This window comes from Coregonus clupeaformis, unplaced genomic scaffold, assembly GCF_020615455.1.
Source record: "Coregonus clupeaformis isolate EN_2021a unplaced genomic scaffold, ASM2061545v1 scaf0485, whole genome shotgun sequence".
NCBI classification, from domain to species: Eukaryota; Metazoa; Chordata; class Actinopteri; order Salmoniformes; family Salmonidae; genus Coregonus; species Coregonus clupeaformis.
Genome location: NW_025533940.1, coordinates 205,105 through 219,947, shown reverse-complemented (window position 1 = coordinate 219,947; position 14,843 = coordinate 205,105). Strand labels below are relative to the sequence as shown.

General features: G+C 46.5%; 1 protein-coding gene across 1 annotated transcript in view; it reads left to right on the top strand.

Moving 5' to 3' along the window:
* Positions 1 to 618: 618 nt before the first annotated feature.
* LOC121559927 (protein FAM193B) overlaps positions 619 to 14,843 on the top strand; it is a 32,582-nt gene continuing 18,357 nt past the window's right edge. Inside the window, exons 1-6 of the mRNA XM_041872954.2 lie at positions 619 to 911; positions 2,756 to 3,034; positions 6,937 to 7,123; positions 7,652 to 7,864; positions 8,185 to 8,752; positions 10,523 to 10,712. Of these exons, the coding sequence (XP_041728888.2) occupies positions 765 to 911; positions 2,756 to 3,034; positions 6,937 to 7,123; positions 7,652 to 7,864; positions 8,185 to 8,752; positions 10,523 to 10,712 (1,584 nt within the window). The 5' untranslated portion in view covers positions 619 to 764. The remainder of the gene's footprint in view (positions 912 to 2,755; positions 3,035 to 6,936; positions 7,124 to 7,651; positions 7,865 to 8,184; positions 8,753 to 10,522; positions 10,713 to 14,843) is intronic.

Genomic DNA, 14,843 nt, shown 5'->3' with positions numbered 1-14,843 from the left:
TGACCTTTAGATACACCCACTGTTCCCTCAGCCCGAGGGAACATAGGGCTGAGGGAACATAGACATGGCCCCAACTCTATGGTTTGAACAGCATGTGCAAAATGTATGGCTGCATCAATCAATGCTTCAAAGCACTGTGGTCCTCCGTAGTTCAATTGGTAGAGCATGGCGCTTGTAACGCCAGGGTAGTGGGTTCGCCCCCGGGACCACCCCATACGTAAAAATGTATGCGCACATGACTGTAAGTCGCTTTGGATAAAAGCGTCTGCTAAATGGCATATTATTTTTATTATTAATCTGAATTATGTTATTTTTTTGTTTACATTTAGATTTTAGACAACATTTAGATATCTTAGACGTATAATGCAATTAATATAATGAGTGTGTAATAATATGACGTTAAATGATGTGGTAGCCAATCATTGATAGATTCATTATGCCAATAAATACAAAATGTGAAATGCACCAATTTGCGGCTTGTAACCAGAGATTTAGTACAAAATGTTATACTGTGCGAGTTACCTGGAACGGTTGCCCTCACTCAACATGGCGACTGCTTAGCTACATCACGGTGAAGCCATTTTGCCAGCAATATCTTTGACCTATGAACCCCAGAGTGTGGCAGCGCGCCGCCATATTGACTGTTGTCTTGACTGAAGAAGATAGGGGGAAACATTTGTGATCCTAGAATAATCGAAACCGTGCTTTTAAACATCTCTAAACTGGTGCAACATTGGCCAAAGGATATCTCCGACACCTGCGTGATGACGAGGAAGAAAAGCAAACAGCAAGGAGTCGGGAGCAAGGAGCTGGTGCCCGTACAACAGAACATACCGAAGAGCCCCGTCTCTCCCGGAGATGCAGCTGGCGGAGATGCAGGGCTGGATAGACTGGCCGCCAGGGCGAATCAGGTAACTAGCCTAGCAAGCAGCGAAAAATAACTAGTGGGCTAGCTAAAAGGTTAGCTAAACTACCAATCAGTTAGGGTCTGCTAATTCCTTGGTTTTTTTTGGATGGTTGATTGGTGATTCTAGCTAGCTAAGTTGCATAACTAGCTAGTGCTCCAGGTTTGTATTTTCGTTCATTTACAATTTCTGGTCGGGGCGGAGTGATAGCTAGCTCCACTAGCTTAATGCATAATTACATTTTAGCCAGCGTTGTAAATTGTGCAAGCCGGCAATAAATACCCATCCGTTTTAGCCAACCAGGCTAGCTACAGCAACTAACGACATCCAGTCTGCATTTACTGGTAGTAGTTAATGTCAGCCAGCAAGATTAACATTGTTGCAAGCGCATGCCACGGACACGTAAAGTGTTGCCATCGAATTTCTATCTAGCTTGTTAGCTCCTAGCTCACGGTGGTATTGCAAGTTTGCTGACATTTAATCTCACTTGGCAGCTAGTACACAATATACTGTGCACCGGTGCTGTAACTACATGTGTTAGCTAGTTGGCTAACAAACTACATCCCAGGGATAGTCATCTTGCTAACTGTAAATAGTGTTAACGTTTGGCTAGCACCATGCATGGCTTGCTTTGTTATGTTTGCACTTTGCATGCGAGATCAGCGTCTATAGTATTCGTGTACACTTTCTCTGCGCACATTTCTACTCTCAAGTGTCATATGCATGCGTCGAAGTTGTTACCTAAACATTACATGGACGCCCTTGTAGGTGTATGGTGTTTTGTGGTCAACAAAGCTTACTTTACCAGCAGACCACTAGTTAGTGTGGACTACAATCACTACAAACTAGCCACTGTGCATGTGCCAAGCTGCCTCCATGGTCAACTTTTACTTCCTCTTTACAATACAGATGTTGTTGTGATCATTGTCAACATGGTCAGATCTTACTTGTGAAATTCTAATCTCTGTGTTAAAAACCTGACCTTAGATCAGTATCCAGGGGGTTAAAAACCTGAGCTTAGATCAGTGTCCAGGGGGCAACTTCATCATGCTCCATGTTCATCTCACTAACCACCTCTCCTCGGATCCCATCCTTTCCTCCTCTCCTCTCCATCCTCCTCCTCTCTTCCTGTCCTTCACCTAGATTGACCTCTCTCTCCTCCTCTCTTCCTGTCCTTCACCTGGATTGACCTCTCTCTCCTCCTCTCTTCCTGTCCTTCACCTAGATGATTGACCTCTCTCTCCTCCTCTCTTCCTGTCATTCACCTAGATGACTCTCCTCCTCTCTTCCTGTCATTCACCTAGATGATAGACCTCCTCTCTTCCTGTCATTCACCTAGATGATTGACCTCCTCTCTTCCTGTCCTTCACCTAGATTGACCTCTCTCTCCTCCTCTCTTCCTGTCCTTCACCTAGATTGACCTCTCTCTCCTCCTCTCTTCCTGGTTTCACCTAGATGGTTGACCTCTCTCTCCTCCTCTCTTCCTGTCCTTCACCTGGATTGACCTCTCTCTCCTCCTCTCTTCCTGTCCTTCACCTAGATGATAGACCTCCTCTCTTCCTGGTTTCACCTAGATGGTTGACCTCTCTCTCCTCCTCTCTTCCTGTCCTTCACCTAGATGATAGACCTCCTCTCTCCTCCTCTCTTCCGGGTTTCACCTAGATGATAGACCTCCTCTCTCCTCCTCTCTTCTGGGTTTCACCTAGATGATTGACCTCTCTCTCCTCCTCTCTTCCTGTCCTTCCTGTCCTTCACCTAAATGATTGACCTCCTCTCTTCCGGGTTTCACCTAGATGATTGACCTCTCTCTCCTAATGTCACTGACTCGCCTCTCTGTCGCTCTCCCCCAGCCGATGCACACCTGCTGCCTCCTGTGTCACCGTGAGTTTAAGGACTGGGGGGCGAGCTCTGCCAACGGTCTGCCTGGGGGCCACGGGGCGAAGCTAGCCGACGCTGTCCCAGCCCTGTCCCAGGCCCTGCTCAGAGAGGTGCCGGGTCGGAAGTTGTCCGACACCGTGCCGTCGCTGAGCCAGTCTCTACTGGGAGAGGTGCCGCTATGGATCTGCCAGAGCTGCCGGAAGAGCGTTGAGGAAGAGGAGAGACAGAGTGCCCAGGAAACGCCTGCACCGGTAAGAAGGGGAGGGGAGGACAGACGGAGCGTCCAGGAAATTCCCACACCCGTAAGAGAGTGAGGGAGGAGGAGGAGGAGTAGGGGGGAGGAGGAGGTGGTAGGGGAGAGTGAGGGAGGAGGAGGAGTAGGGAGGAGGAGGAGGTGGTAGGGGAGAGTGTGGAAGATGAGGAGAGGCAGAGCGCCCAGGAAACGCCTGCACCGGTAGGAGGGGAGGGGAGGTAGGGGAGTGGAAGAGCAGAGAAGGGAGGTGAGGAGATGTCTGCACTGCTGAATATGACGACCATGCACCTCAAGCTATCCAAGCATCAGCACTATCTACAGGTACATTTTACAATAGCCATGTAACAGCTTACTAGCTATGGCTATTTTCTAAAGGTCTCAAAAACCGTTACAATAGGGTGTAGCTACATCTGGTCACCTCGTCCACCAACAAGCTGAAAGGCACTGGATCTGTTGATGATGGTGACGGGCAGCTTTAGGACTGTTATCCTGTGGCAGTTTGTGGTGTCACAGTGCTGTATGGCTAAATTAATACCACATCTAAGGATCCTGTCATAAGATTCATCTCTCTTCTAAAGCTGTTTGTTCTCTGTCAGTCTTGGCCTTCTCTCGTCACAAGCAGAGGCACTGAGGTAGTCTTATTCATGTGGATTCTTGAGAAAATATACTTTTCGTCTTAGAGGTGTTTTTATGTAAACTATTTCCGTATTTAAATGCAATGCAAATCCAGGAGATTGCTCTGTGCTCAAGGTGATGTAATGCAAGTCATTAGTTTTGTCAGAGCCAGAACGGCCCGTAGGGTTGGAGTAGAGCTGGGATGATAAACCCAAAATGATCCACACCGACCGATCACTTATCACAGGCATTTAGCGGATATTGTTCATTATGATAAGTAGCCTATACAAGAGAAATGTGAAGTTTGAAATGAAATAAGTTTGCTAATATGGGTGATTGTTAATGGGACAATTGATGTCTTCAACCATCAAACTAGTAGTAGTGGTTTAAAATATTATATAAAAACAACTGTGGTGCACATAAATGTTATAAACGGTGGTGCACATGAATGTTATAAACGGTGGAAATAGTCCGGGTAGCCATTTGATTAGATGTTCAGGAGTCGTATGGCTTGGGGGTAGAAGCTGTTAAGAAGCCTTTTGGACCTAGACTTGGCGCTCCGGTACCGCTTGCCGTGCGGTAGCAGAGAGAACAGTCTATGTCCAGGGTGGCTGGAGTCTTTGACAATTTTTAGGGCCTTCCTCTGACACCGCCTGGTATAGAGGTCCTGGACGGCAGGAAGCTTGGCCCCAGTGATGTACTGGGCCATACGCACAATCAATCAATGACATTTTATTTATAAAGCCCTTTTTACATCAGTAGATGTCACAAAGTGCTATACAGAAACCCAGCCTAAAACCCCAAACAGCAAGCCTGGCTAGGAAAAACTCCCTAGAAAGGCAGGAACCTAGGAAGAAACCTAGAGAGGAACCAGGATCTGAGGGGTGGCCAGTCCCCTCCTGGCTGTGCCGGGTGGAGATTATAACAGTACATGGCCATTAAGGCCAGATTGTTCTCCAAGATGTTCAAACGTTCATAGATGACCAGCAGGGTCAAATAATAATCACAGTGGTTGTAGAGGTTGCAACAGGTCAGTACATCAGGAGTAAATGTCACTTGGCTTTTCATAGCCGGGCATTTAGAGGTTGAAATGGCAGGTGCGGTAGAGAGAGAGAGTTGAAAACAGCAGGTCTGGGACAAGGTAGCACGTCCGGTGAACAGGTCAGGGTTCCATAGCCGCAGGCAGAAGAGTTGAAACTGGAGCAGCAGCACGACCAGGTGGACTGGGGACAGCAAGGAGTCATCAGGCCAGGTAGTCCTGAGGCATGGTCCTAGGGCTCAGGTCCTCCGGGAGGGGAGGGAGAGAGGGAGAGGACTGGGGACAGCAAGGAGTCATCAGGCCAGGTAGTCCTGAGGCATGGTCCTAGGGCTCAGGTCCTCCGGGAGGGGAGGGAGAGAGGGAGAGGACTGGGGACAGCCAGGAGTCATCAGGCCAGGTAGTCCTGAGGCATGGTCCTAGGGCTCAGGTCCTCTGGGAGGGGAGGGAGAGAGTAGTGCCTTGCGGTCGGAGGCCGAGCAGTTGCCATACCAGGCGGTGATGCAACCAGTCAGGATGCTCTCGATGGTGCAGCTGTAGAAGCTTTTGAGGATCTGAGGACCCATGCCAAATCTTTTCAGTCTCCTTAGGGGGAATAGGTTTTGTCGTGCCCTCTTCACGACTGTCTTGGTGTGCTTGGACCATGATAGTTTGTTGGTGATGTGGACACCAAGGAACTTGAAGCTCTCAACCTTTTCCACTACAGCTCCGTCGAAGAGAATGGGGGCGTGCTCGGTCCTCTTCATTTTCCTGTAGTCCACAATCATCTCCTTTGTCTTGATTACGTTGAGGGAGAGGTTGTTGTCCTGGCAACACACGGCCAGGTCTCTGACCTCCCTATAGGCTGTCTCGTCGTTCTCTGTGATCAGGCCTACCACTGTTGTGTCATCGGCAAACTTAATGATGGTGTTGGAGTCGTGCCTGGCCATGCAGTCATGGGTGAACAGGGAGTACAGGAGGGGACTGAGCACGCACCCCTGAGGGGCCCCCGTGTTGAGGATCAGTGTGGCGGATGTGTTGTTACCTACCCTTACCACCTGGGGGCGGCCCGTCAGGAAGTCCAGGATCCAGTTGCAGAGGGAGGTGTTTGGTCCCAGGATCCTTAGCTTAGTGATTAGCTTTGAGGGCACTATGGTGTTGAACGCTGAGCTGTAGTCAATGAACAGCATTCACACATAGGTGTTCCTTTGTCCAGGTGTGAAAGGGCAGTGTGGAGCGCAATAGAGATTGCATCATCTGTGGATCTGTTGGGGCGGTATGCAAATTGGAGTGGGTCTAGGGTTTCTGGGATAATGGTGTTGATTGGGAGCCATGACCAGCCTTTCAAAGCACTTCATGGCTACAGACGTGAGTGCTACGGGTCGGTAGTCATTTAGACAGGTTATCTTAGTGTTCTTGGGCACAGGGACTATGGTGGTCTGCTTGAAACGTTGGTATTACAGACTCAGTCAGGGAGAGGTTGAAAATGTCAGTGAAGACACTTGCCAGTTGGTCAGCGCATGCTAGGAGTACACGTCCTGGTAATCCGTCTGGCCCTGCGGCCTTGTGAATGTTGACCTGTTTAAAAATCTTACTCACATTGGCTACGGAGAGCGTGATCACACAGTCGTCCGGAACAGCTGGTGCTCTCATGCATGTTTCAGTGTTACTTGCCTCGAAGCGAGCCTAGAAGTGATTTAGCTCGTCTGGTAGGCTTGTGTCACTGGGCAGCTCGCGGCTGTGCTTCCCTTTGTAGTCTGTAATAGTTTGCAAGCCCTGCCACATCCGACGAGCGTCAGAGCCGGTGTAGTACAATTCAATCTTAGTCCTGTATTGACTCTTTGCCTGTTTGATGGTTCGTCTGAGGGCATAGCGGGATTTCTTATATTTCTCTAACATTTACTCAGGTGTTTGCTGTAAAACAGAATGTGTTCTGGTAAAACAAGTGCCATTATTTCCTACGTAGCAGTGTTTTGACCAGAGCCCTATAGGCTTCCCTTTGGGCTCTGGTTAAAAGTAGTGTGCTATACAGAGAAGTGTGTCATTTAGACACAGACATAAATAATGACCGGGCTCTGAACTAGCATCTCTTGTTTCTTCCGGTGTCCTCCTCTCCCAGGGACCAGTCAGACAGCTCCAGTAAATGTCAATTAATACATCGTCTTCCTCCATTTCTGCTCTGTCTACAGCATCAAATGTTTAGTGTGAAAAAAGGCTGTACCTATCAACCATGTCCTGAACCACCATCTTCCCTTTCCCTTCTCTGCCAGGTTCCGTTGTCCCACTCATCGTCGTGTAAGGCCCAGAGTTGTGATAACGGTTACCCAGAGCAGAGCTCCGTAGACTGGGACCCATCCTCCTTCCTCTCAGCCCACAAGCTTTCTGGTCTCTGGAACTCGGCTCACAGCAACGGAGGGGTCCACTGCAACCACAGCACTGCCTTGCACGCACAGCAAGGTAAACACACACACACACACACCATGACCTTGACCCCACACCTCTCTCCCACAGCACTGCCTCGCACGCACAGCAAGGTAAACACACACACACACACACACCATGACCTTGACCCCACACCTCTCTCCCACAGCAAGGTAAACACACACACACACACCATGACCTTGACCCCACACCTCTCTCTCTCTGCTCAGATCTCTCAAGGTTAAGTCGTACACAGATGCAAACTACTTTAGACATTCATTATTTGTTTTCAATTAATTTACTTTAACAAGATGGTAATATTTGCAGACATTTACACTGACAAAATTGAGGGAACTGTACTCGTGTGTAGCTAGCTACTGGCTACCTTGAAACAGCAACACAACCTGTTACTCTGAGTAAAACTTTATTCCTTCTCCCTTCCTTCCTCCCTCCCTCCCTTCCTCCCTTCCTTCCTTCCTTCCTTCCTTCCTTCCTTCCTTCCTTCCTTCCTTCCTTCCTTCCTTCCTTCCTTCCTTCCTTCCCTCCCTCCCTCTGGTCCAATAGGAACAGGGGGACCAGCGTGTCACGAGAAGCGAGGCTCTCACGAGGCTCCTGGGAAATCTGCTAAAACCCCTGGGGCCAAGGTGTGCCCCTACAGTCACCCTTCCCAGAATTCCAGTGGTTCGTCCCCCGGGAACCCGCTCTCTACCTCCGGGGACCTCTGTAAGAACACCCCCAAGCACTTCAAGACCATGTGCCGACGACCAACTCCGCCTGGTGAGGTCTTTTTTTCTCACCCTTTTTAGGACACAGAGAACTCAAGACATACCGGCGTCTAACTTGAATTACTGTTCACATGTCCCATTGACAATAGTGCATTATTAATGGATACACACGTAGAACTCAAGGAAGGATTGTGCCCATAGATTACACCTCTAGAGAGAAGCAGAGATATGGCCCATAGATTACACCTCTAGAGAGAAGCAGAGATATGGCCCATAGATTACACCTCTAGAGAGAAGCAGAGATATGTAACCACTGGGAATCACAACTATGTTTGTCCAATATTCCACTCAACACTTTTGTCTCTCCTCCAGGCGAAGCGTTCCACCCCAGCGACCACCACCAACACTCGGACCTGTCTGTCCCCCCCAACAGCCCCACTGGCCTCTCCTCCTCTCAGCATTCCTCTCTCCTGCCCCTCAAGCAGAGCTCTGGAGGGCAGCAGCACGGCCATGTCTCCTCATCCTCCTCCTCCTCCTCTCCCAGTCTCGCTGCTCCCGCTCCCTTCTCCCCGCTGGTACCAAACCTCCACGGCCCCCCGGCAGGGGCCAAGCTGGGGACCCTGGGTGGCACTGACTGCCCAACAGGGGCCCTCCATAAGCCCTTGGCATGTAAGAACTCACACATTCCTCCTGTGAACGGTCAGCACAGCAAACTGGGCCCCTCCCTGATGGGCTGTAATCACCCCTGCAACGGCCACAGTGGGGGGGCACTGCCCTCTTCCAACGTGGGACACCTGACCTCTGGGCAACACCTGACCTCTGGGCAACACCTGACCGCTGGGCAACACCTGACCGCTGGGCAACACCTGACCGCTGGGCAACACCTGACCGCTGGGCAACACCTGAGCGCTGGGCAACACCTGAGCGCTGGCGCCTGCAGGTTGGTAGTTTGGTAGATAGTTTCACAGGAATCTGATGGAGAAGAACAATGTAGGTTCATAAAATGTAGTGATAGATACTATCTAGTGATGAGACGGGTCTATCTAGTGATGAGACGGGTCTATCTAGTGATGAGACGGGTCTATCTAGTGATGAGACGGGTCTATCTAGTGATGAGACGGGTCTATCTAGTGATGAGACGGGTCTATCTAGTGATGAGACGGGTCTATCTAGTGATGAGACGGGTCTATCTAGTGATGAGACGGGTCTATCTAGTGATGAGACGGGTCTATCTAGTGATGAGACGGGTCTATCTAGTGATGAGACGGGTCTATCTAGTGATGAGACGGGTCTATCTAGTGATGAGACGGGTCTATCTAGTGATGAGACGGGTCTATCTAGTGATGAGACGGGTCTATCTAGTGATGAGACGGGTCTATCTAGTGATGAGACGGGTCTATCTAGTGATGAGACGAGTCTATCTAGTGATGAGACGGGTCTGTCTAGTGATGAGACGGGTCTATCTAGTGATGAGACGGGTCTTCTAGTTGTTGAGACGTGGTCTATCTAGTGATCCGAGACAGTTGGTTCTACAGTAGTGTATGATGACGTGTTTCTATCTAGTGTTTATGAGATAGTTGAGTCTATCTAAGTGTTCATGAAGTGACGTGTCTACTTCCTTAGTGATGTTTCTACAGACGGGTCCATGATAGTTTGATGTTTCTACAGTAGTGTTCCGTAGATAGTTTGATGTTTCTACAGTAGTGTTCCGTAGATAGTTTGATGTTTCTACAGTAGTGTTCTGTAGATAGTTTGATGTTTCTACAGTAGTGTTCCGTAGATAGTTTGATGTTTCTAAAGTAGTGTTCCGTAGATAGTTTGATGTTTCTACAGTAGTGTTCCGTAGATAGTTTGATGTTTCTACAGTAGTGTTCCGTAGATAGTTTGATGTTTCTACAGTAGTGTTTCGTAGATAGTTTGATGTTTCTACAGTAGTGTTCCGTAGATAGTTTGATGTTTCTACAGTAGTGTTCCGTAGATAGTTTGATGTTTCTACAGTAGTGTTCTGTAGATAGTTTGATGTTTCTACAGTAGTGTTCCGTAGATAGTTTGATGTTTCTACAGTAGTGTTCCGTAGATAGTTTGATGTTTCTACAGTAGTGTTCCGTAGATAGTTTGATGGTTTCATGGAATGTGCAGTAAACGAGAGTTTTATTATAGAATCTAGTAGGGATGGCGCAAGTACTCAAGTCAAGGTTTGTATTTGATTGCTAATAATCGAATACAAGTACTCCAAATGTCCAAACTATTTAGCAGGTTAAATTGATAAGCACTTACTGTTTATTTTTTTGGGAGTATGCCAAATGCAGTGACATTGTTTTAATTCAGTTGTAGATTTCAGCCCCATTTCACGCTAACGTGCCAGGACTGAAATTTGCATGAGATACTGGAACACAGACATACTTTCAGATGGAATCAAGTAGTGATAGGACATGGTCGTGGTTCTGTCTGTCATCACATGGTTTCTCTCTGTCTCTGTCTGTCCATCTGTCTGTGCTACCTGTTGTCCACTGTCTGTCCATCTGTCTGTGCTACCTGTTGTCCCCATCCTGTCTCCACTGTCTGTCCATCTGTCTGTGCTACCTGTTGTCCCCATCCTGTGTCCACTGTCTGTCCATCTGTCTGTGCTACCTGTTGTCCCCATCCTGTCTCCACTGTCTGTCCATCTGTCTGTGCTACCTGTTGTCCCCGTCCTGTCTCCATGCTCCAGGGACCAGGCGTGTAAAGGACACAAGCTGTCTAACGGGGCGGGGGGGTTGTGTCACCCCCCGTCGGAGCTGGAGGAGGGAGAGGATGAGGACTCTAGTTCTGAGAGGAGCTCCTGTGCTTCCTCCTCAAACAACCAGAAGGATGGGAAGTACTGTGACTGCTGCTACTGTGAGTTCTTCGGACACAACGCGGTATGTATAGGGGGGCGCGGTATGTACAGGAGGGGGGGCGGTATGTACAGGAGGGGGGACGCGGTATGTACGGGGGTGTGTGTATGTACAGGAGGGAGGGGGCGGTATGTACAGGAGGGAGGGGGCGTATGTACAGGAGGGGAGGGGGGACGCGGTATGTACAGGAGGGGGGTGTATGTACAGGAGGGGGCGTTATGTACAGGAGGGGAGGGGGGCGTTATGTACAGGAGGAGGGGGGACGCGGTATGTACAGGAGGGGGGTATGTACAGGAGGGGAGGGGGTATGTACAGGAGGGGAGGGGGGGTATGTACAGGAGGGGGTATGTACAGGAGGGGGGGGCGGTATGTACAGGAGGGGGGAATAGATACATTTACATATTGGATATTATACAGTTATATATTGGATATTATACTTAAATATATATTGGATATTATACAGTTACATATCGGATATTATACAGTTATATATTGGATATTATACTTAAATATATATTGGATATTATACAGTTACATATCGGATATTATACAGTTATATATTGGATATTATACTTAAATATATATTGGATATTATACAGTTACATATCGGATATTATACAGTTATATATTGGATATTATACTTAAATATATATTGGATATTATACAGTTACATATTGGATATTATACAGTTATATATTGGATATTATACTTAAATATATATTGGATATTATACAGTTACATATCGGATATTATACAGTTATATATTGGATATTATACAGTTACATATCGGATATTATACAGTTATATATTGGATATTATACTTAAATATATATTGGATATTATACAGTTACATATTGGATATTATACAGTTACATATCGGCGCTAGTCTGTATCTACACCAAAACTCCAGTATTTTTCATAACTTGTTCTTCATCTTTTAAATATTGAGCCAATTTGTTTTCAACACTTATTTCCATGACTGATCAAAACTTGCTTTATCATGGCTCTCTTGTTATTTCGCAACTGCTGGTATTGTTTGCATTAAAAATAATTACTAGAACAAATTATTATACTGTACAATAATAGATACATTATCGGAAAGTTTTCAGACACCTTGACTTTTTCCACATTTTGTTTCGTTACAGCCTTATTCTAAAATGGATTAAATTGTTTTTCCCTCATCAATCTACACACAATACCCCCATAAGGACAAAGTGAAAACAGGTTTTTAGAAATTTTTGCAGACGTATAAAATAAATGATAATAAAAATATCTTATTTACATAAGTATTCAGACCCTTTGCTATGAGACTTGAAATTGAGCTCAGGTGCATCCTGTTTCCGTTGATCATCCTTGAGATGTTTCTACAACTTGATTGGAGTCCACCTGTGGTAAATTCAATTGATTGGACATGATTTGTAAATGCACACACCTGTCTATATAAGATCCCACAGTTGACAGTGCATTTCAGAGCAAAAACCAAGCCATGAGGTCGAAGGAATTGTCCTTACAGGTTCAAGTCAGGATTGTGTCAAAGCACAGATCTGGGGAAGGGTACCAAAAAATGTCTGCAGCATTGAAGGTCCCCAAGAACACAGTGGCCTCCATAATTCTTAAATGAGAGAAGTTTGGAACCACTTCCTAGAGCTGGCCGCCTGGCCAAACTGAGCAATTGGGGGAGAAGGGCCTTTGGCAGGGAGGTGACCAAGAACCCGATGGTCACTCTGACAGAGCTCCAGAGTTCCTCTGTGGAGATGGGAGAACCTTCCAGAAGGACAACTATCTCTGCAGCACTCCACCAATCAGGCCTTTATGGTAGAGTGGCCAGACGGAAGCCACTCCTCAGTAAAAGGCGCATAACAGTCCCCTTGGAGTTTGCCAAAAGGCACCTAAAGGACTCTCAGACCATGAGAAACAAGATTCTGTGGTCTGATGAAACTAAGATTGAACTCTGTGGCCTGAATGCTAAGCGTCACATCTGGAGGTAACCTGGCACCATCCCTACGGTGAAGCATGGTGGTGGCAGCATCATGCTGTGGGGATGTTTTTCAGCGGCAGGGACTGGGAGACTGAACGGAGCAAAGTACAGAGAGATCCTTGATGAAAACCTGCTCCAGAGCGCTCAGGACCTCAGACTGGAGCGAAGGTTCACCTTCCAACAGGACAACAACCCTAAGCACACAGCCAAGACAACGCAGAAGTGGCTTCAGGACAAGTCTCTGAATGTCCTTGAGTGGCCCAGCCAGAGCCCGGACTTGAACCCGATCGAACATCTCTGGAGAGACCTGAAAATAGCTGTGCAGCGATGCTCCCCATCCAACCTGACGGAGCTTAAGAGGATCTGCAAAGAATGGGAGAAACTCCCCAAATACAGGTGTGCCAAGCTTGTAGCGTCATACCCAAGAAGACTCAAGGCTGTAATCGCTGCCAAAGGTGCTTCAACAAAGTACTGAGTAAAGGGTCTGAATATTTATGTAAATCTGATATTTCAGTTTTTAAAAATGTATATTTAATTTGCTAACATTTCTACAAACGCTTTGTCATTATGGGTAATTGTGTGTAAATTGGTCGGGGGGGGAAACAATTTAAACCATTTTAGAATAAGGCTGTAAAGTGACAAAGTGGAAAAAGTCAAGGGGTCTGAATACTTTCTGAATGCACTGTATTTGAATTGGAGCGAAAATAATACATTTCAGTGCGATTTATGAACCGTCAACAACAAATCCTTAAAAATGAAAAACATTAAAGAAGGATCTGTTTTGATTTTGCTAAATACAACACTGGATGGCATGAGAGATGAGTTGGTCATGCAACACTACAACACAATACCACGAAACATAAATAACTAGAGAGAGACATCTAAAATAGTACAGTACTATTTGTGCAAAAGCAAATAAAGTCACATGGTAGTATGGTGTGTTGTCCGCGACCTGGTGTTGTTGAAGGCTCGGCTGGCAATGGGGAAAGAAGGATTTAATTCATATTGATATGAATTAATTTGACACTCTCTGACAAACTAACACAGAAATCACTAACACAAACACAAACTATTAGGTCATTACCTCTTACCTTAGCTGAGTGGCCCATGGTGACGACCACCTTGGATCCAGCTCTGGAAACCAGATCCACAAGCCTGCCCATTCCCTTCACCATCTAACCCTCAGGGGAAGAAACGCATGTTTCAGCACTTTATCGGTCTTATTTATTTGGGTCTACAAATAAAGTCAGTTGTCATGGAGACCTAAATGTTTTTCAAACACACACACACACACACACAAAGAAGGGTTTGTTCTTCCTATCTGTCTCTCCCTCAATGAATTAACATTCACTTGCTCATTTAGTTTTGTGGCATACGGGGATGAAGAATAGCTGTATGGTTAATGTTAGCTATAGCAGCTTGTCTTTTTAAACTTCTCTTCAATAGTACTGTCATTCCAGTAACATTGGCTATAGCCTACCTTGAACAATACAAAGTACAGGCAGGTAGTGAAGGCTTGAATTTTTAGTTGATCAAGTTTAACTAATGCATTGTGTGACGGGCTTAACAAGAACAACTTCCAAAGGGCTAATTTGAGGTAGAAATGAGTTTGAGCGCTCAACAACAACAAAAAAGCAGAGCTAGGATGCCTCTTTTTTAGTTAACGTACAATGTCCCCTCCTCTTGGTGAAACGTGGACATCTTCTATGGTTGCAAAGCGCAGGGAGAAAGGTGAGCCATGGTTGGCATCTACAGTGGTGCGCAATAGGATAGTCCGTGTTTTCATGATGTTCTGCGACGCGACGTTTCCATGCTTGTTTAGTTTGACCAGGAGAAGCAGCCCCACGGATGTATATGACGTGGTGTACTTCACTAGCTAGCTGACTTGCGTAACGAACCTTGCTTGTTCCTCGTTGAAGATGCTCTCATCTCTCCATCCATGATGAGGTGACAGACGATCGTAAACTAGTCCTTGATTAGCGGTAATCCAGAGCATACTGTTAACTTTTCACATTGGGCATGCTAGCTAATGTAAAAAATCTTCTAAATGAACTATTTTCCTTAAGTAATCATACAAATATTTTCACATTGCAATAAAGTAAAGGTTTTAAAGTATCCAAAACAACCAAAATCGCAATTTCCACAAAAACTGATTTTCGTTACATTTTGGCAATTTT